At 45.4% G+C, this 22,872-nt stretch overlaps 1 protein-coding gene across 3 annotated transcripts in view; it reads right to left on the bottom strand.

Moving 5' to 3' along the window:
- Nucleotides 1-2,228: 2,228 nt before the first annotated feature.
- Nucleotides 2,229-22,872, bottom strand: part of ARID3B (AT-rich interaction domain 3B) — a 46,490-nt gene continuing 25,846 nt past the window's right edge. Inside the window, exons 5-10 of one of the 3 annotated variants that reach the window (XR_007776166.1) lie at nt 16,444-16,627; nt 13,384-13,643; nt 12,125-12,382; nt 9,191-9,304; nt 7,578-7,859; nt 2,229-5,956 (exon numbers count right to left, since the gene is read on the bottom strand). Coding sequence is in view for 1 of the 3 variants with exons in the window: in XM_050966796.1 (XP_050822753.1) it covers nt 7,705-7,859; nt 9,191-9,304; nt 12,125-12,382; nt 13,384-13,643; nt 16,444-16,627 (971 nt within the window). In the remaining 2 variants the exon portion in view is untranslated. Of the gene's footprint in view, nt 7,860-9,190; nt 9,305-12,124; nt 12,383-13,383; nt 13,644-16,443; nt 16,628-22,872 lie in introns of all 3 variants that reach the window. The other 2 variants (XR_007776167.1, XM_050966796.1) reach the window with 2 other exon arrangements.

The raw sequence follows: 22,872 nt of genomic DNA, 5'->3' as shown, positions 1-22,872 counted from the left end.
TGTCCAACCAGGAAGCATAGCAGTGCCCATATTTCAACAGCAGGTTGCTGACGTTGCATCCATCTAGTGGTAACACATGAGAACTGAAAGCAATTGGAACTTCTGCTAGGCCCAGATGATCAGAGTCCAGAGGGAGATGCAGGAAAGAGCTACTCACCTATTCCCACTAAGTGCAGCAATGTGGTTCACATGGCAGGAAGTGTCTTGGAATATGCTTGCTCCAAGATGGATTTTGTATCTAAAGTTCCCAAGGAGGGGGAGGGAGCCTGGAGAGTGGTCTAAGAGGATTGTAGCTAGGAGTAGTGAGATGAAACTGAGCAAGGGGGAATTTGAGCTGGATGGTGGGAAAATATCTCCCACCTCTAATATCTATTTGCCTGTAGAATAGTGTCCCGAAGGGAAATGGAAACCTAGTGCTTGACGTTTAAAAGTGAACTAGGAAAAGCACTCCAGATAGGAAGGTGGGTAGGGGAGATAAGATGGCACCCAAGAGGTATTTTCCTTCTCTGGTTTCTATTGTGGAAGTTATATATTTGTGCCAAGTGCCAGAATGAGCCAACTTCCAGAGCAAGGCCATCACTGGTGACAGGCAGACTCTGATGTGAAGGAATCAGAACCAGTTTCCATCCAACTGCCAAACTGGTTCAACAACTGGAAGAACAACTCTGCGGTCTCCTGTGTAACCAGAAAATAGCTGAAGTATTAAAAGTTCTTATAACCACTGAATAGTACAGTTGAAGGGATTTGGAAACTAGTTTCTGCCACCTACAGCTAGTTCTCACACTACGTGTGTCACAAATTGACACTTTTTTGGCTCACTGCCCCCCAGGAGATTCCAGGGCCAATCTAAGAATACCTTGCAGATCATCCAAGGATCCCCAAGCACTTGACAAATCTAAGCCTCCCAACCCTGCCATAGAAGTAGAGGAGGATACCCAAAAATTGCAGAATTCTGCAGCACACTGAAGCCCAGTTCTGAAACAGGCAACACTCTGTGGCCCAGCAAAATGCCACTTAAGTCATCTCATAAAATTCCACTCAGAAGTGTGTATGAGCAAAACACATATAAAGCTACCCCAATACATTAAAAACTAACAAAACAAATTTGTTCATTAATTTATTGGGATAATTTTGTGTTAATTTTCAATTTACTGGAGTAGTTTAAAAATATTGCTCAATTCATTTTCAAGTGCCCTACTATCATGACACTAGCTAGTCTGCATCCTCTTTCAATCCACATACTCCATTGTCAGCAGCAGAGACCATCATTCCTGATAAGCATGTGAGTCTGAGCCATGAGGACCATCACAAAGAGGATCTCCCAAAGGACTGGATAGAAACATGTATGTATGACAAGTTCCAACCCTGAACTGGAATGAGATAGAAGGACGAGTCACAAAACCTGGGGACTATCACACAAAGAAAATGAAAAAGAACTTGGCAGATCGGTTCAGGGATCAGCCTTGACACTTACAGATCTGTATGTGCAGTTGTTATTGCTTGTAGTTTACTTCCATTTTAGTCTTTGGGGGTACTTCCCCCACAGTAACAGGTGCAGAGGGATAATATGATTTTCGTCAGTGTACATCTAGGACCTGGAATCCACCCAGGATTAAATTCCTACCACTTTATGTTAAAAAAAATACCAAATTTGTTTTAACTCTCTAATATTCTCTAAAACCAGATAGAAAAAGTGCTAAGAACCCTGATACACAGCTTTTGCATATACTGCTGTAGGTATTTAGGGGTGGGTGGGTTGTTGTATGCATGTGTCCATCTTTCTCCCTCTGAGAGGAGGCCATCTCAAACTGGGATGGAGTGTGTCTACTGGTTAGGGCTGGGAACCGAGTGGCAGGACTCAAGTTCTATTCCTGGCTTTACCACTATGTATGTGTGGCTTATGGCATGTCACCTGGTCTGCGCATATTTGTTTAGCCATCTGTAAAATGCAGATAATACTCATTTGGCTCAAGACTCCAAAGCTTAATGTCTACCAAGTGCTTGGAGATCCTCTGATGAAAGGCGTTATAGGAGTACAAACTGTTACTGGTATCTGGTCCCTTACCATGCACAGATCTATAATGGGAGGCTGTTAGCTGCAAGGTTATAGGCATGGTGGCCCATAAAACTACTGCACCTTCCATTTGTGTTTAAAAAGTCAGCTTGAGTCCAGAAACCTGGAGTGATTCCCAGCCCAATCAATGGAACAAAATACATTTACAGGGGCATCATATGAAGAGGTAGAAGTTTATTGGAATATAAACATTTGGATAACATATAAGATAGAAAAACCCAACAACAACATATACAGACACTTGTTGGAAGCAGACGTCTGAGGTATTTATTCACTGCCTAGGCTATCACATTTTTTTTTTAAATAGGTAACAAAACTAGTAGCAAGGCTGCTGCTATTCAGTTAAAAGTCTTCTGGTCTGAATCCATTTGGAGATCATACACAGCAACCAAAGGACTGTGTGACACATTCACATTTGTTCCAAGAGCCGATTGCTAACAGCTCCACCTGTGCAGTTTGAGGTTTATTTCTGAGCTGGACTCCATCCTTTCAATCTTCATGCACTACCAGAACACGCTGGTATAGAATGTTAAGAGACAGGAGGTGGCTCTCTATGCGGACCTGGTTTGGAAACCAGACAGCACATCTGCACCCACTTCATTCTGAAAACAGAGCGCGTGGCTGCTGCTGGCCCACTGTGCCTTTGCCTCCAGCTGGGCCCTTTTGGCCGCTTGTTGCGAGACCCTAGTTGCTCTGGAGTTTCAAGATGATTAGACACACTGCAAAATGGAACACGTCACACCAGGAACAGTCCTTCCTGCAATATCAAAACCCCTGAGTGCCATACAATCTTCAACATTCTTAGTTAAATGGATTGGAGCTGAGGAGACACGCTCCCACTCCCAGCCCTCCACCCTGTATCTGGTGCTGGTTTCTATACCCCTATCCCTAAAACCTGGCAGCTCAGCAGGAATATCTGGATCTAAGCGAAATGTGCATCAAGCCAAGTGCTAGTATCAAGCTCAGGCTAGGGAGAGGGTTAGTATTCACAGTCTGAATGGCTGATCCTTGTAGCCAGCTAATGAAAGAGAATAGATTATTGTTGCAGCTTATTTTACTGAGGTATCTGTTACACATCCCAACTTTACTCTTTCCCTGAATTTGTTAAAAACCAATCTGTTAGTCCCTGCCTATTTCCAGACTAGCTGTGTAAAGCTTATAAACATCAATACTCTAGTAGTGTCAAAGCAGTTTATCGGTTCAGTGATTCGAGTGGCTTTCTGTGCAAGAAAACACAACGGTAGCACATGATACACAAGCAAAACACCCAATATTAACCTATGCTCCCCAGGACAAGAGAAGAAAGCATACGGAAAAGCAGATATCCTCTAGCCCTATCCTTGGGAAATAATCCCCAGCCCCACCCCCAAAAAAGAAACAGGACAATTATAAAGATTCCCCCAACTCTGGAAAAAATATCAGAGTTTGAGACACTGAAATGTCCTGGAGGTCTGCAAGATTCACAAATGCGTTGGGGCCAAAGTTTGGTCCCCACAAATGCACAGGTGCATACAGCTTCCACTGAAGGCAACACGAGAGGGGATGCCCCAAGGCAGAATGCCTCAGGACAGGTGCATTATAAATAATTTGATTGCTGATTAAAAAGTCATCAGTGTCTGCTAATGAGACCAACTAAGCCATACAATATAAACTAATACACACAGGCAAGGGAGCATCCCACAACGGGGGGTCAAAACTGTGAGCCTCCTGAGGCCGCAAATGCCATCACTCTTACTGGAGCATCAAGCTGAGGAAAAAGCTTGTCCATTGCAGGGTTTTATTGCTGATGAACTCAACCAGTAAGTGATTCTTGTTCACTATCAAGTCTGACTGAGTGTAAGGGATGGATGTATTTAGCTTTAAACTGAAGTTAACCAAAGCACATTAATTAAATTTGTACATGCAAATCAGATCCAGCCCTTGGGCTTCTAAAAGGCTCCAGCCTGGCCTTTACTGTTCAGAGTCTGATCACCTGTTCTATGGTAGATGCTCTTTCCATGAGTGGTAATGGATTATATCACGAAGAAGCGAGCATTCTGGGACCAAAGGGATTTGCCGATGCCCACAAAGGCGCTGCTGCTGCTTCTGGGGGACAGGGCTCCCTTTCTGTAATATGTAGGGTGACCAGACAGCAAGTGTGAAAAATGGGGACAGAGGGTGGGGGGTAATAGGAGCCTATATAAGAAAAACCCCCAAATATCGGGACTGTGTCTATAAAATCGGGACATCTGGTCATCCTAGTAATATGTTACACAGTAGATATAAAGATGGAGCATCACAGTTCTCTTGGAATATTTCACCAGGAGAGAAATTACCATGTCACCAGCCAGTTAGGACACCCTCCCTCTAGGAGCAGCCCGCAGTAATTGTTACACTGGGGTTATTTATTTGTTAGCCACCGATCATTGGGAAAATACTCTTTTAAACAGTTTGTGATAAAGTTACCTCCAATTTTTTTATAATAGGCCTGATCCAAAGTCTACTGAAGTCAGTGGAAAAACTCCCTATTAGCTTCAGTGGGCTTTGGCTCAGGCCCAGCGTGCATCCCCCACTCTGAGGTTAAATGCTGTTGACGTCAGAAGGTGCTTTTTCACAGTTCAGAGCTTGCTCCAGCAGCCTGACCCCAGACTGGCTCCCAAAGTGGTACCTTACAATTTCAGTACAGAGAACCTTGAATCGGTTTATAAGCTCTTAAACGCACTTTAGGACTAAGGGGAGGTGTCCGAGACACTTATGGGCTGGAGAGAGGGGAAAATGTGCAATGGCTTAATGTCCAGTTGTGCAGGCAAGCTGACTTGAGGTAAGTTATCCTAGTATTATAGTCTATCAAACCTCTTCATGCACAGTTTGGTCTTGCCTCGAGGTGTTGGGTGTTCTAACAACGTCACTAAGTTGTTCAGTTGCCCCTGGGCTGGATTCTCATCTCAAACCAGTTTTACACTGGCTTCAATTGAGTTAACTCCTAATTTACACCTGCATAAGTAGGAGGAGAATCAGGTCCCTTGCCTTCAGAGGGCTGTAATACCAATCTGATAAAATGGTTCTGTCCTATCTACACAGGCAAGAGCCAATTGAGTGATAACACGGCTGAGTGACTGTTAGGCCATCCCCCAACGCTGATTGCTTGCCTGTGTGGAGCAGAGAAGCCCTTAGATTCTGTAGACACTGGGAGCAGAACTGGGTTAGACTTGTGTTACCAAATTGTATTTCAACCCCTTAAATATGGGGATGGTTGCAGAGTTTGGTAACATAGGCTTTTACAACATAAGTGAAAGCAGAACCTAGAGCACCTTCCAGTATTTAGGTCCTATCTGCTCCATGAAAAACTACCACAATGCACCATTTGGGTACAATACAGTAGCACACAACGTGGCTTGGTCTCATTGTATAAACAGGACTCAGGTGTATTTTTATGTGTGTGACCGAATCCTACCAGTAAAATCCAAAGCTGCTGCACAATTCAGGTGTCTGGTCCTGCCCACACTAGAAGAGTGAACTGTACTTTAACATGTCAGGAACTGCCGTGCTGTAAGAGGTCTAGCAAAATCTGTAGTGTAGACAGGATTGTTATCTTCAAAGCCGTTCTAAGGAAACTTGCTAAAGATAAGCCCAGTAGTTGATCACAGAGTTCTGTGACAAACATTGGGACCATTTGTCCCCCTTTGGGGACACCCCACTGTTCACACTGAGGGGAAATCCTGAAACTCAAGCCAGCCTGAGAAATAAATCTGCCCTCTTACTCCTTCTCTAACTGCATCTGTCCTCCTCTATCGCCCTGTCTGCATGCCCAGCTCCTGGGTCAATGCTGCTGGAACTGTCTCCAGGCTATGCTAAGGACAGGGAAGCCACATGCTCCTTCACTCAGCTTTGTTGTCTTTGGTGCTACAATAAAAAATAAAAATTAAAAACAAAGTCAGCAAAACACATATAAAAACAAGCTTTAAGATATGCCAATACTTCCTGAAGAGGTAACACAATAACAAGTCCATATCTGAGGTATTTCATCTGCTCAAAAGAACCTGACTCAGGCCTGCATGATGGAAGAGACATCACCAGGGCAAAGAGTGGGAGGGCTCAGATCCACAGGCTGTGAGAACATCGCCTGGGCAGTCCTATGTGCTGCGGGAGGGGAGAGGACAGCACAGGGGCCTGTGTGTGGGGAGTGCAGCAGCAAAGAGCTCGGTCTATGAAAGAGAACCAAGGAACTAACTTGGCTGACAAAGGAGGAATGATGGCCTAAAGCAGCGCTAGCTCCACCCATTGGGAATTTACTGGGAATAGGGGGAGATTTTCTTCCCTCTCTTCACAACCAGAGGCCCATTCAACTGGGATGCACCCATGTGGAGCTGTCCAAGGTCCGGCTCTTCTGTCCCTTTTGCCCAGGTGAGCCTCATGAACGATGGCTGTTATTCGGATAATGCGGCAACATACCTGGTAAGAGCCCAACTGAGAAAAGCGTGTATTACATGAATAGACACACACACACACACACACAGCTCAGCAGATTGTCAGTGTCACCTCGTATCTCCTTTGGGTGACAGTGGCCTGTAGCCAACATGTCTGTGTGGGTATAGGAGGGAGAGGCTAATGAAAGATACAGGAGAGGAAGCGCTGCAGGAAATCACCATTTGGTGCAAACCCAGTTCTACCGAGGGCCAAGGGGCTAGAACTAGGAGCAAAGGGATGACATCAAGCAAAAGAAAAGTCAGGATGACTATCAGGACAAAGGCTTCAGTGGTGAGTTTATTTAGCCTGTCCAACGTTCCCCCAAGGGAAGCAGTGCAAGGGCCACTGCTTGGGGCATTTAAAACTAGGCTGGGCAAAGGCCTGGAAAAAACAGTAGGGTCCAGGCTTGCACTGGCCATGGGAGATGACTAGCTGGACTAAAAGGCCTTCTCCATCTCCGTGTATCAGATACAGAGGTGGAAGAGTCCTGTGTGTGCTGCCAGGACCCTAGAGAGGTAGTTGCCAAAGGAGGAAGAAGTCATGCAAGTCTCCTGTGAATCCAGCATTAGTGACCATTTGCCTTTCAGCCTAGTCTAACACAAAGGAGACAGCAACAGGAGGCTGAACACAGCGGAGACAGAATGGGCGACTAGATGAGACTTGCTCGCTATCAACCTGCACGACTGCTCTGCAAGTGACCGCAAGAGGGAACAAATATAAGGGGAAAGGAGACCAAAGTCCCTCTGGGGGTAGGATTGTCAAAACACTGTGTTATGATAGGGAAGTCCACACATCTGTTGATTAGAGAACAGAAACCCTTCCCCCATCCCCATAACTACCTCCTTGCTCCTTCCATCTGCCATGATGATGTCTCAGTCATCTGCAAACCCACAGCCCCTAGAGATAATCCCTGATTGAAAAATGCCCCGTGTCTCCTTCCCTTCTCCCCAACCCCCCAGCAGGAACACAGTCAAACCTGAAAAAATAATAAAAAAGGCTGGACAAACAAGCAATGCAAATGCGCCAGCACAGAAGGTTTCATCATCTGGCCACTGACCAACCGCAAAGCAGGTTCCTTGAGATGAGGTAATCTGTGCGACTCCTTCCTGGCTCGCTCTCTGCCTTGAACGGAGAGGGCAGAGCTGCCTGAAGCCAATGAGAGAGAGAGCCCGCTCCCCCATCCATCAGAGAGACCAGCTGGTTGAGGGCTCTGCGCTGGGGGTGCCCCTGGACGAGGTCGGGCTAGGGGAGCAGTGGGAGCTGCTACTGCTACTGCAGGTGCTTTGGGTGCTGGATCCTGCAATTAGATGGACGACGGGCTTCTGGGCAAACAGTACTCCTGCAGGACAGAGACGGGTTTGGAACTGGGTTACTGGGACACCAGAACAATATAGTGCTTAAGGTGAAGCAACTGGCTACCCCAGACCTATGTACACAGCAGGAAAGGAGAAGACTCTACCAACTCCAGAGATTTTAGAACAGCACTCAGGGAATTCTACCAGTGACAGTTAGCCCAACCCAATCAAGCAGGATCAGGAAGCTGCAGCAACAGTGCAACTGGAAGAAATACAGCAGGCTGATAGGGATTTTCAAGCGAAGCATCACTCTAACAGCTTCAGTGCCGTTTTCAATGCACTTTCACTCCACTACAACTGAGTTCCACTGAGCTACTCCACTGGCAACACAGCACGCTGCACCCACCTAGGGAAGTGTTAAATGTGGCCTTCAGAGGGGATCACCACCCAACTGAGCAGGAGTGAGGGATGTAAAGAGAAACTGACACTCCTCAGAAGGGGGTGAAGAGAAGCTAGTCTTGTCAAAACTGCTCCTCAGCACGAGAGGAGAGAGATTCCAAAAGTTCCCCTTCACCCAGGATTGGTGGTATCTCCTATAGCAGCAAGGGATGAAAAGCAGCCCTGGAACTACACTCAGGGTGAAGGTAGGGAGGGATGTCTTGCCAGATAGTTCTTTCTCCCATTACAGTGAAATGCTGCTTGTACAGAAGTTCTGCAATCAAAACTATTTCACTATAAGGGTGTGTCTACACTGCAATCGGGAGATGTGGTTGCAACACAGACAGGCCTGAACTAGCTTCGATCTAGCTAGCTCAAACAACAATATAGTGAAAGCGTGGCTGCATGGGCTAACCCCGCCCACCCAGAACCCTGAGTATGCACTTGAGCAGCCATGGCCTCGGCTACCGTGGCTTCACTGCTAGTGTTACTCAAGCTTGCTTTGAGCTCGCTAGACCCAGTCTAGCTCAGGTATGTATACAGGTGCTGCAATCACATCTCCTGACTGAAGTGCAGACGTGCCCTCAGAGAGAGTCCCATTGTGCACAGAGATCACATCCGAAAACCGGACAAAGTGATTAGAATATCTCTTTAGACAGCACACACAAAGATGGAATTGCCAAGCAGTAGCATTTAGAAGGATCTTGAATATATATTTAAAAATCCCCAATGACATAAGAAGGGGCCATCTTGACAGAGTGATGCAGAGGACGACTGTGGAAAAGCAGCTCCTGTGTCAACTCAAGGATCTCTCAAAGTAACAAAAGTTTTGTTTTTTATGTTTGGTAAATTTATAACTGTTAAGAGTATCCTGCATTCAAACAAGAGCTGCTTTCCTCTGCTGCACCACCGCTCTAGGCAGCTGTTGCTTTCTCACCAGCATAGATTGTGCCGTTAATCTCCACAGACATGTTAATACTCCCAATGCCACTGGGTGACAAATGCAATGCTGCTGCTGCTGCTGCCGCCGCCGTGGCATCTGGTTTATCTTCTGTGGGGGAAAGGACAGTTGAGAGTTAGTTTGTGCTGGATCTCCACTGCACTGCCCATGGACAATCTAGTACTTAGAGGGTCCTTCTTTCACCTCCCCTTTGCAGTGAAAATGGAACCAAGCCCTCCCTTCCCCCCAGTCCCACTACTCTGACTCATGAACTGGTGGCCTGCTTTGGGGGTGGGGATGGGGGAAGGGCTCTGAAGTTTGGAAATACATCGCTCCTGCTTGCAGGCCATGAAGTACACTGGACAGTGTATAATCAGCTTCTATTAAATGATGGGACTTAGGATTTAAATAAAAGCAAAATGCAGGCAAGTGTTATGTAAGATTCCCCTGTACAGCTCTGTCAGTACACTCCCTCATGCCCAGAGTAGCGAGTCAGAGAGTGCTGAATGGAGAAAAAGTCATTTGTAAATGTGCAGAACTGTTTGACATTTGACAATACTGAACTTGTTTCGCTTGTGATCACTGCCAGATTCAAACCCTGGCCCTTCAGAGGTAACTGGTTAGAAGCCCACTGAATATTTGATACACGGATAGCATGTAGCTTTATTCAGCTTTATTCTGAAACCTCCACTGCTCTCTTGGCTCTAGCCTGAGCCTGAACATCTACACTGCAGTCGTATAGCCCCGCAGCTCAAGCCTGAGACAGCTTGCACAGGCCAACTGTGGGTGTGTGCCACTGTTTTATTGCAGTGTAGACGTACCCTCAGTTAGCAAAGGCTAAGCTGCAGTACCGCTGCCAGCCAGCGGAGGGAGCAAAATCTTCTGAAATACCAGACTCATGAGAGGAATAAGAAACAGGTCACCTTTACGAACATGTGAAACCTCCTCCTCCCTTGATGAACATATCTGGGGACCCCTTTTTAAGCTGTTGCACTGGGAACTAGATAGACTACAATTCTGTGATATCTGTGGAAAAAGACATGGGATTGTTCCCCTGTCACCCTGCTTTGTGGGACATTCACTGGCCCTAAAATCTGGCTCAGCGTTTGGGAAGCAGCAGCATCACATTGCAACGACCTCTCACAATGAGGTGCTGGCTTTGGTGCAGTGTGCAAATACCAAGTAAGGACAGAAGAGGTTTTCCTGCAGCTGAAATGTACAAGATTTCACACTGAAATCTTCTATGTAAATCTTACACATTTTTCCAATTCCCATCTGATGTTGCATTCCTTCTGGGATATCATGGCTGCTGTCCCAGCGAGGAATGCTATTGGCATAACTAGCATTTAACCCAAGAGTGTTTATTAAGATAATAGTAACAATCCCTAGCTCTTCTATAATGTTTTTCATTAGTAGATTTCAAATCACTTTACAAAGGAGGTCAGTATCATTATTTCCATTTTACAGATGGGGAAACCTGAGGCAAAGAAAGGGAAAGTGAATTTGTCCAAGGTCACCCAGTGGCAGAGCCAGGAAAAGAACCCGTGTCCCTTGAGTCCTGTCCAGTGGTCTATCTACTAGGCCACATTGCCTCCATCAGTGTGTTTTTAGGTTTAGAGGCTACAACTGCATCTTAATGCCAGAAGCAGTAAGAGGAGAGATAAGGGAAGGACATTAGCAAAGTGGAGGGGATTTAAGACATGCCACAAAGTTTGCCTTTCTTCTCACACACTATTCTTTTTTAAGGAAGTATAAGTGTGAAATTTAAGTAGGACCACAGTCTCAGGGAAGCAAAATCTTGGTCCAACTGAAGCTAGTGACAACGTTTCCATCAGCTTCAGTAGGACCAAGATCTGACCCTATGCCACGTGTATTTTTCTCAACCAGAGCTTCACATTGCAGCACTGCTCCTGTTGAGTAAAGTGCAATGGCCTCCAGAACAACTTTTTCCCTTCCCCCACTCAGTGTCAAACCTTTGAGGCCTAGTGTCTGCCTCTGAAGGTGCAATTAGATGGGGTTTGAGCTCTTTAATTTAAATGGATCAAAACGTTTGAAGAAGAGAAAACAGCTGTTAGACTGAAATCTTCTGAGACTCTGTTGGCTACACTCCCCATCTAACGGCAGCCCCCAGGGCAGATAGGTGGAAGTGCTGTGCTGTTTAATCAGCTTTGGAAGTCACAATAAAATTACATTGATTCTGACAATTGGCCTTTAAGGATGGAATCTCCACTTACCCAGTATTTTCAGTGGCAGTTTCCCCTGGCCATGAGTGCTGCTTACACTCAAACCTCTAACTCAGCCTTCAGGGGCCTGGAGGCTATGATTTGGGGCAGTCACCTCCCACCAGAAAGCCAGGGGCTTTTCCCTAGAGGCTGGGAGCAGGGCAGTGGCACAGTAATCTATACGAAGGAGAAGCAGGTCCTTTCTCCTTGGAAGCAGTTACTGGCAATAACATCACTAGCCCCAACCTTATCTGAGGTGTCCTCAAGCAAACAAATGCAGATCTCCATCCAGCTTACTCCCCACCTATGACCTGGGTTTCCTGCACACTGTATACCCATGACATCCTAGATGCCTTCTACAATCTGTATATGAAAAGCTGTTGCCTCTAGTGACAGGGAAGCTAGGAGGTGATGCCATATACCTTAGTCTCCAAGCCAGGAGCAGCAAAGGCAAGTTAGGGAATTCATGCCCTGCTGCAGCACATTGGCACTAGGATCAGAATAGACCAGGGCAAGGCACTCTAGCTGATGGGCTGGGTGGGCGCACCCAAAAGAGTGGGACAAGTTGCAGAAGTGCAAGGGTGCCACTGCCTAAAGTCCTGCATCGGGGTGAAGCCCACATACCCAGGGTTTAAAGAAAGATTTCCCCTCTTTGGGGAGCTCACTCCAGCATACAAAACCCCCTCATTTAGCATGGGAGCCTCCTCACCCCTGCCATTGATTTTGATCTTCATGGGGATCTGCCGCGCCATGCTGAACAGGTTGCGCTGAAGTGCCTGCTGGACAAGCCGCTGCTCCTCCTCTGTCATCCGCGAGAGTTTCTTCTCCGGCGGCTCTCCAGCCTCCAGCCTCTCCCTCAGCTGTTCCAGAGTGGCTGTTCTTGCTGCTACAGTTGCCTGCTGGTTAGCCAAAGATACTGGCATGGCAATGCGATTTGGCATGGACACAGTCAGGGGGATGCCATCGCCTAGAAAAGCAGTCAGTCAGTCAAGCTCTGCACAGAGCTTCCCAGTGTAAGCAGTCAGCTTTTAAAACCCAGTGTGGAAGGGGGACAATTCTGCTCTGAGGAACCAAACACTACTAGTCCATTTCATGGCAGCCTGTGGCCTGTTCCCACTGTACAAGGCCATTTCTACCAACATCAGGTTGCACTTCCAGGGCACTGAAATCCACCCCCACTCCCAAATGGAACTGCCGCTCCTCAAACAGAATCGCCTTCTTTGCTCTTTTTGCTGTAGCAATCTCAACTCCACTTTGGTGTAGTGTGCCTGGTCTAGATCCTCAAAGGTATTTAGGCTCCTAATAGCCACTGAAACCAATGAACATCAGGATCCTGGATCCTTTGAGGAGCTGGGCCTCTGAAATGCCTTCAGAGACTGGCACTAAAGTGAGCAGATGAGACACCCCCTCCCCTTTCTTTTTTCCTCTGAAATTTACCAGGATATTGCAGATGTGCCCCCAAGGTGGGGTGGCTGCTTATTTTCACAGCCTCTTATAGCATCACTCCCACTTCCTAACAGGACTTAGTACTTCTATCACAGTTTTCACCTTCACACAACTAACAAAGATTAGCTAATTAATCCCTACCACACTGCTGGGAATTACCCATCATTTTACAGATGGAGAACTAGGGATGCAGACAGGAAGTCAGAGCTGCAGCTGGGCCTAGAGCCCCAGTAACTCCTAGTTGATCCCAGTCCTCATTCCTCTATCCTTCCCTCTCTCATCCTGCTCTGCTGTCCTGAGTGATTAGTCAGTATCAATGACAATTTGTCACTACTGACCCAGCGCACACATAAACTGGTTAACCTGGAGCTTGACAGCTCTATACCCCTGAGCCATCCAAGTCCTCTCACTGTCCCCAAACTTTCTTTGACCCAAGTTTGGCCAGACATTGAAACTGAATTTCACCCACTGCCTACTCCCCCCACAGACATTCTCTGTCCCGCACGGAGATAAACAGCAGACCTTTCCTGAGAGCTGCCACTGGAGAGAGACGAGAGTTGCTGGTTCCACTGCCTGGGGCCAGGCCAATGATCGGGAAGCGAATCTTTGGAGGAGACAGAAGGGAAGGAGGCCCCGTGGCAGTGGGTGAATAACTGAACAAGGAGGAGCTGTAGCTGGGCCGTCGGCCTTCCCGCCTGTTGCCGTCGATCGCAGCCTGCAGCTCGGCAGGAGAGCTTAGGGACTTCTTCTCACATTCGTAGGCATATAAGTACTTCATATACCTGGGAGAAACACATGGAGAGGGGAGATCAAAGCAAGTGTACTCAGCAGCATCTGAAAAAAGTAGATTATGGGAATTCTCATGGTACTAAGCATTGCTCAGGTGTGCCTGCACGACTGGGCCCTTTGAAGACCTAACTCTGCTAACCAATATTCATTTTTGCTTTGTGGTCTTTTGCTTAGTGTGTAGCCAGCTGTGTAGTTCGGGTGTCAGGAGCTGTTTTCGTACAGATGACTTCCATGGACTCATAGTCAGCCTTTGCAGAGGACAGCACCGTACTACACGATGCTACATGTGTAACTCTAAGGAAGTAGAAAGAAAGCATGTGACATAACACTGTCTTTAAGAAATTATGCATTGTCATACAATTAAAGACCATAATTTGAATGCTTATGCACAAGGGGAAGAGTTAAGGGATCAACTCTAACTTTCAAATTGCTTGACAGGTACAACCATAATGTTCTCCTGGGTTTGCCCCCCTCTCTTGGAATTTCTTAGGTGGGTTCTGGAGGTTTATTCTAAATAAATTATGTAGAAAAGAAAAATAAAACAGAGCAGGCACCTCACTCTCTGAGAGAGCAAAGCTCTTCTGATTGTAAGAAAATTGACATAAGCAATGTGAATTCCCTTATCTGAACTTATGTGGCTAGATCACTGGTGCACCCTTGTCCCAAGCAACTGAGGAGGGAGATGCTTTCCTGAATGCCTTAGGGAGGTTCACAGGAGAAATTCTACTTTCTCTGAGCCCAAAGAACTGCCAAGCTCCCAAGGTGCATCAGAGTAGGGCTCCCACCTAGGGCCCTGATCTAGTGCACATTAGACGTCCGTAGTCCTTTTGCGCCTTCAAGGCTCAGAAGGATAGGGGCCAAAGCTGACATGCAGCCCTTGCAGGAAACTAGTTTATTATGGTATCATCCTGGGACTCTAGTCACAGACCTAGTTAGAGATTTAAGGGATGACTTGATTACAGTCTCTAAATACCTACACTGGGAACAAATATTTACCAGCAGGCTCTTCAGTCTAGCAGAACACAATCTAATGGCTGGGAGATGAAGCTGCACAAATTCAGGAAACAAGATGTACTTTTTTTTAGCAGCGAGAGTCATTAACCATTGGAACAACTTACCAAAGGCTGTGGTGGATTCTCCATTACTGACAATTTTAAAATCACGACCTAAAACCTCAGCTCTAGCAATTATTTGGGGCAGTTCTCCGGTCTGTGTTATACAGGGGGTCAGACAGATGATTACAGTGATCCCTTCTGGCCCTGGAATCTATGAATCAGGACCTGCTGTGCAAAACACTGGACAAATGCACCTCCAGTATATTTTTCACTATGCTCCTAAATTAGCTGCACAGGATCCAGCAGCACCATCTTTCTCTGTGTGCTTTATGAACATGGTGAAAAATCCCATATTAACTGTATTAGACATGCGCTTTTTAAACCTGGGCACAACTAAATTTGACAGAACATTTACAAATACTTATCCTTACTGAGAGCTGTTTTCATGCCACATTTCAACTTTCTATCCCCAGCTGTTTTGACTGTTTGAAAAAAACATAATAAACCCCCCCAAACTCTCCTTGTATTCAAAAGAGCCGAATGCTTTTTGTCCAAGCTTTTAAAAAAAAAAAAAGAAAAAAAAAAAGAATCACTTTGGGAAGAGGCCATGCCTTGAAAACTGTAGTGAGAAGGCACATTCCAAGAACTCCCAAGCTATGGAGAGGCAATTTAGAATGAAAAGAGGTTCATAATCTCCTGCTCCAGTGGTAAGACCACCACACAGCTCTTATACAGCAGTTTTCATGAGTAGATCTCAAAGCACTCTCCAAAGAAGGTCAGTATCATTATTTTCGATTTACAGATGGGGATTTTCTTTTTTTTTTTTACTCTTCTACAGAACCTTTTCCAAGGCTCTCAAAGCACTTTAGGAACATTAGTCAAATATGTGAGTATCTCCATTTTACAGAATGAGAAACTGAGGGATGAACGGGTCACTCCAAGGTCACATAATGAGTTAGGGACAGAGTTAGGAATCCCCGGAGTCCTGATTCCCAGTGCTCTGCTCTAGTCACTGGACCACACTGCCTCAGAACCTGAACAAAAATGTTAGGAGGCACCTCTGCTTTCATTTTGCCAGTTCTATTCCTCTCTCCCTAGGTTTATTGCTAACGTATCTAATTTATATTAAGTGTTTATGGGGCAGGAAGCAATTACCACAGTATCTAGGTGCTAAAACACATGTTGAAAACTCAGAAGACTATTTGATTATTATTATTAATGACATTTATTACAGTAATATCTTAGGCCAACCATGAATGGGCCCTCATTGTGCTAGGCACTGCACAAACACAAAGCAGTAGATGCTCCGTGCCCTATAGCTTACCATCTACACAGACCAGACACAGGGTTGGGAAAGGGGTAACCATGTGATTGCAACAAATGGCACGGTAGTTCCACGATTACTAGTTTTGGAGGGGTGGGGGTTGACTTTAGCTTAGCTAAAGAGAAAGACAAGTGAAGAGAGAGGGATCACTGAAGAGAAAGAGGGTGACAGGGCAGAGCAGGAGGAAAGAAGGTAAGAGGGATGCATGTGGAGCGAAGCTGAGGTGAAGAGACTGTGGGGAACAAGGAGGAGGAAGGTTGAAACAAACAGCCAATCAGGTCCATTCTTGCCATAGTAGGGAGCAGTTTGCTTATTTCTTTCCCCTCATTCCCCCTCTTCCTTTCTCCTCTCGACTCTTCCCCCCTCCCCACTTCCTCCTGTTTTGTGCTCCCAGGAGGAGGGCTCTATACTTACTGGGTCCGAAGTGTAAACGCTGCACTGGTGATGGAGGTGGGCAGGTTAAGGCCTTTGGTGATCTCCCGCCATATTTTCTTGTTTATGATTTCCACCAGCCCTCCCTTCTCAGTCACCAGTTTGTAGAGCATATAGAGATCCAGGATCTGCTTCGCCATGATGGGGATCCGATTGATGGGAGTTCCTGCAATATCACAACAGGACAGCAAATGGAGACAGAAAATGAGGACAAGAAAACAGTCAGGTAGGTTGGAGCTATTGATCTTCCTGTTAATGAGAAATGAAGGCAATCTTGTTTGTAACCTGACCAGAACGTGCTCTGTAGACAAGAAAATGAGAGCGTCTTAGCTACACACCAAGTCCTGTTCATGGAAAATCCTTTCCTGCAGGCAAAAGCAATTACCAGACAAATAAAAATATGTGGCTAGGCAGCAACTTGTGGAATAGGCAAACTCAGGGGAGGGGAAGAAGTAGGGGGCTTTTAAATTCAGGACAGGAGATGTGAAAGACAGCAGAGGAGCAGCACTATGTGAGCTTCCCAGTGCACTACTAGACACAATTTGTTTCATTCATGCTCATGAGGGAACTGAAGAACCCATGAAACTGCTCCTGGCAAAGAACAAGACCTGCTTATGCATCAGGATTCTCTGAATGGTTGTCAAAATATTCTTTTCTTCTTTTATATTTTCTGTACTTAATATGAGAGAGCAGAGATGGAAGGGAATGACGATATTTTGGCTAAGATATACTCTCCCCCCTGTCCACACACCTCTTTTGCAATTGCTTCTGCTCATGCTCTTAGTACAACAATTTTGGTCTTACTCCTGTTTCCCCTCCCTTGAGTGATTCTAACCTCCTTCTCCCATTTTAAGCTCTTCTCTCTTATTCCTTATTTGGTGCTGACACTCTCCTTGGCAGAGGGAAGCCAGATTACAGCTGCCTCCAGAATCCATCAGAACTGTTCCTGCATAAGCCAGAGAGGGTCAGTGGATGATCCCTCCCTCCAAGGGGCAGGATACTCTTGCCACACTGCTTCTAGCCCCCCTGCCCCCGTACAAGCATGGGGAAACTGAATTCTGACACTCTGTGTTACTATGTCACTGCTGCCCCCTCTCCTTTCTGAGGGGGAGAGGGGTGGTTAGGGAGTGAGAGGGGTTTGGACGCTTACTCCAGCACTCTTTGTCTCCTTCACCTCCAAACACAATTTGGCTCTTTTATGCATTATGAGCACATTTGCAAATGTTAAGTCCCCCCACACTTTGTGTTTAAAGAGACATTGTTGCCCAGTTGATTTAGTCTCAACATCTAGGCTTCCTAAAATTAAGCTGAACAGAAATTGAAGATCAACTGAAATCTGATTTTTTTTTAAAATTCCATTTAAATGGGTTTTCTGGGTGACATTGCAGACCTTCCCTTGCTGCATTTGCAACCCAAATACAGTAGCAAGAAATTAGTGCATGAGAGCCAGAAAGTGAAACTAACTAATCCATTTTCATTGTCCAAACTGAGCAAACAATCAGCATACAGAGTGAAATGTACATTAGATTTCAGACCTGGCTATGTCTTTCCTGCAGTCTGACACTGAGTTGGGAAATCAGGAATTAATCTTACTTCAGCTTTATATGATCGAGCATGACCACACTGCAGATGATCAGCAGCCTAGCTCCACATGTCTCCTGTAAAGCCACACACCTGCACAAGTACAGTGTATCCAGTCGTGAGAGGCACATAGATATCGGAGTGTATATCCCATAGAGCACAGTCCCACAATTCACTGCCCCACTCAAGGCTTCCTTTTGCAGGGTGCTGTGGGACAAACATCTGTTCAGTTTCAGTAAACTCACAGGTTAACACAGGTATGAAAATCTGATTTTTAACCTGCCAGTGCCCCCTTCCCAGAACTGAAAAGTAAGAAGCTGGGATTTCAGAGTTGAAAGTAATGAAATCTAGCCAACAAGAAAGAAAAATGTAGGCATGGCAAATATTTCATTACATAGGAAATGCCATGCTGGATCAAAGCAATGGTCCAGCTAATTGCACTGTCCTGTCTAGGACAGAGGTCAGTATCAAAATCTTTACAGGAAGGCATAAGAAACCCAGTAATGGACAACTGTGAAATAATTAGCCCACAGGGAGATTTCTTCCAACATCCAACAGTGCCATATGGTATATACCATAGAGGAAAAGACTTTATAGCCCTTATAAATGGTTTTTATTCTGCTTTGCATAACAGAGTCCATCTAAACTCCGCTCACATTCTCAGTGCCCTAAGCATGTGAACCTTTTTTAGAATCCTGTCATGCTTTTTCCCCTCAATACCTGCTGGCACTGAGTTTCACCAGTTAATTATATGCTATATAACACATCCTTTTGTTAGTTTTAAACTTGCTACCTTTCAGTTGTACCAACTTGTCTCCTTGTTCTTGTATTATGGGAAAAGGTAAATTGGAACCCTGGGCTGACCATTCACTACTCTGTATACATCAATCATATTCCCATTTATTTGTCTTCTATTAGTTACTCTTGCCACAGGGGAGGCACCTGTAAAACAGTAATGCCAGACCTGTTATCTATCAGTGGTATCTCATCGGCCGCTTTCATTTTGCATCCTATAGTTCCCTTCAGGTCCAAGACTAGAATCATTCCCAAAAAATGGAAATATGTTTGGTTCCCATTCACCCTAACTAGTCAGTCAGAGTTTAAACCAAGTGCTGGTCTACACTTGAAAGTTGTGACAGTATAAATGCATTGGTTAGGATGTGATTTTTTTTTTTATTTTTTATTTTTTTACTAGTATAGTTCCACCAGTACAACTCCTAGGGTAGATGCAATTATGCCAGCATAAATATGCCCTATACCAAGATAACTTATTCTCCTTCCCATACGGCAAGCACCTTTATACTACTAGAGCTGTGTCCACATAAAGGGGTTATACCACTTTAACTATAACAGGATGAGTAAAGTGGTACAATTTTCTAGTGTAGACAAGGCCAAAGTCAGCTTGAACTGTGTTAAGATTTGTAAAGAAGTTCACTTAGCATGGTTAAAGGTTCCATGTAGACACAGACAGCATTTCCGTACAGAAAACTCTGTAGGAGCAGTCTGGCAACAGCACGTGCTCCACCTTCTCACCACAGTCCTTGTTTAATAGAGCTGGTGGCTTATGTCGATGAATTATTCGCTTATTTTCCTTGGAGGACTTGCAGACACTGAACTGGGAACTTTCCACTTCTCTGCAGGGCAGGGTGTGTAAATAAAAATCTTGTTTACCCCTCTTTCATCCCACCCCACAAATAGGAAGAGAGTTTGTTTTTAACTCCTTTACTGCTGGAAACATATTTCTGACCAGGTGGCCACTTTCAATGGAATGCCAGAGCATTCCAACAAAGTAGATAATTACTAAAGTTGCATTGATGATACCTCAGTCCATATCAGAGCCCAGTCCTTTAGTCAGCAATGACACGGGAGGGCAGAACTGGAGTACTTCTCCCTCTTCTCTCCTCCTCCCCCGAGGCCATCTTGTGCTGCTCAAAACCACCCACTCTTCCCCAATCCAATTTAGAGAATAGTATTAGCTCGGTCATAAGGGACTTTCATCCAGCTATGCTTGGACATTGGCCAGATGGGACAGCTGGAACATGAAAGAAAGGGCCATTAATAAGGTTCTTCAGGAAAACAAGGGGCTGGCAAGGGGAAATACTGAGATATTACATAATTTTTTTTTAAAACTGAGCTTTAGCCAAAACCAGAATTTTTCACCCTATCTAGCTCCTCTCAACCCATGATCTCAAAATACTTCACATACATTAGTGAATTAGCTCACCTACCTCACAGAGGGACTCTGAAAATATTATCCCCATTTTACAGATGGGGAAACTGAGGCACAGCCAAAATGCTGATGGAGGAACAGAACTCAAATCTGACTTCCCGTACCCAGCTGTAACCACCAGGAAATACTCCCTTCCTCTGGATAACTTTTAAAAACAGGACCATTATAGAAAAATCTAGGAGTCCCATGGCTCCTTAAAGACATGCCTGTATCTGTAATTTTCACTCCATGCATCTGAAAAAGTGAGGTTTTTATCCATGAAAGCTTATGCTCAAATAAATGTTAGTCTTTAAGGTGCCACCAGACTCCTCTTTTTTTGTGTGTGGACACAGACTAACACGGCTACCCCTCTGATACTTAGGACCCTTATAGGAAAATCCTACAGAACTTCATAAGAATCTATAAAAAAAGACTCCAAAAACACACAGAATGAGATTTTTAATGGATTTTCTTTAACCATCCTGCAGAGTTTTACAAGAGAGAGACACTTTCTGTTACGTTCTGTAGGAAAGCTAAAACCACAGCATAGAGGGAAGTGGTCATTTTCTATGAAATGCTACAGGACTTTCCATAAAAGGAGAATGTTGAGTAACATTCTCTTAACTTGCATGAGCTAGGGAATGAACAGGGGTTGTGTTTTGGGTTCCCGTAAACTCTGGGTGCTCTCTATTGGTTTAGTCAGCCAGAGCTCAGCACATTTCACAGGAGGTGATTGCAAAATGCAGACAGTAAGTGAGGAAAGGCTGCTCTTTGAGTCCCCCTCCCCCAGTCCTTTCAGAGGAAGGGAAAGGTGATAAAGTCTTTATTGGAAACCTCCAGCTCTGAACAGGAAAGGCCGAAAAACGAGCAGCATCACGGGATAGGAGGAGGCTGAAGCAGAGCGGATCCTTTCACAGTCGGCTGCAAGCCTTGTCAGGGCCCATGATGGATTACTGTCATCTGGCAGCATCAGGATTAATGATCCGGAGGTCAGAGGGGAGAATTCCAGAGGGAAAGGTCACTGACCTGGGGCACAGCATAAGACTTGTTGCTGTTTGATGGCAAACTCATTTTACTGTACTTTCCAGCCTGTCTCCCTCTATTCTACTAGCTCACGGAAACGCCTTCTGCAGCCGCTACATTGGCTGTGGGGCCTCCTTTAAATCAGAGAAGGGAGGGCGGGGCTCCTCTCCACGCAGTTGTTGCAGGAATGACTACCTTTTCCTCTCTTGAAGTGAACTCACTACACAACCCCAGGCCACCTCACCTCTGATACCGAGTAATCAGAATCAGACTGGGGCCTAGGCACTATAATAAACAACAGGGTGAGGCATTTGCATCCTATGGAAAAGGGTTGCTCCCCAACTGACATGATGGGATTCTGAGGAACACAAATGTCTACATACTGCAGTCGTGGCCACAGGCCCCAGTGAAAATGGGGGCTCTGCTGTGCTAAAGGTTGAACAGACAACCAGGCAGATTGCCTCTGTCCTCTAATATGACAAAGGATCAAGGGCAGGAAAATGGAAGTCAAGATTTTTCAATGGCATAATATTATTTTGTATATATTATATTTTAAAGACAAGGTTAGATTGGTTTTCCCTGACTACCGCACAACCTACCCATTACTTGTAGGGATCACTGCAGAGGTAGGCCTTGAAAAATGATTTACAGGAATTGCTCTTCTGGATCAATCCAGCAAGGGCGCTCCCGGAGCAAGCTCGTAGAAAGCATGACAATGTGGGTGGGAGAAGTAAGCAAGCTGGGGGCCGAGCCTGGCATCTCTGGAGATGGATGGACAAATAGGGAGGGGCAAAGTTGTCCTCAGTTTCAAAATCCTCCGCAAGACACCTGAACTTGAGGAGATGAAAAAAGGAGAAGCCCCCAAACAGCCCCAAGGCAGGTAGATTTTGCAAAGGGGAGGAAAGTTGTAACTACAATCAGGGTTTCTTGAGAAAATCATGACTGTAGTTATGTCTGAGTCACCCTCGCAGCCCCTTCTTCCCAACCATACCATTCCCTTCTCTGAAAGCCTTCTCTTACCTTCAAGAGAATGTAACTAAATAAATACACAGAAGCTAAGGTTTTATTCTGAGGGTTTTGAATGTCTCCCTTGTTTAAGGAACAAAGAGTCCTGTGGCACCTTATAGACTAACAGATATATTGAAGCATAAGCTTTCGTGGGTAAATGTTCACTTCGTCAGATGCATGTAATGGAAATTTCCAGAGGCAGGTATAATTATGCAGGCCAGAATCAGTCTGGAGATAACGAAGTTAGTTCAATCAGAGAGGATGAGGCTCTCTTCTAGCAGTTGAGGTGTGAACACCAAGGGGGAAGAGAAACTGCTTTTGTAGTTGGCTAGCCATTCAGAGTCTTTGTTTAATCCCTTGTTTAAGAAGCATATGGGGCTGAGTTACTGCTCTTTCCTAATTTTGGAGGGGGGGTGAGGAAAAAGAGAACCTTGGAAGTATTCTTTTAACAGGTATGCTTACAACTGGTGGCCAGGAGTCTACAAGGTCCAATGGAAAGACCACTGATTAGGGAGTCAGGAGACCTGAGTTCTTTGCTCTCCTGCCTTCTTCCTGTAGGACTTTGGCCAATCACTTTACTGATTTGTGCC

This window comes from Gopherus flavomarginatus, chromosome 9, assembly GCF_025201925.1.
Source record: "Gopherus flavomarginatus isolate rGopFla2 chromosome 9, rGopFla2.mat.asm, whole genome shotgun sequence".
NCBI classification, from domain to species: Eukaryota; Metazoa; Chordata; order Testudines; family Testudinidae; genus Gopherus; species Gopherus flavomarginatus.
Note: the sequence above shows the minus strand (reverse complement) of the source record. Positions and strands in the feature narration are given on the sequence as shown.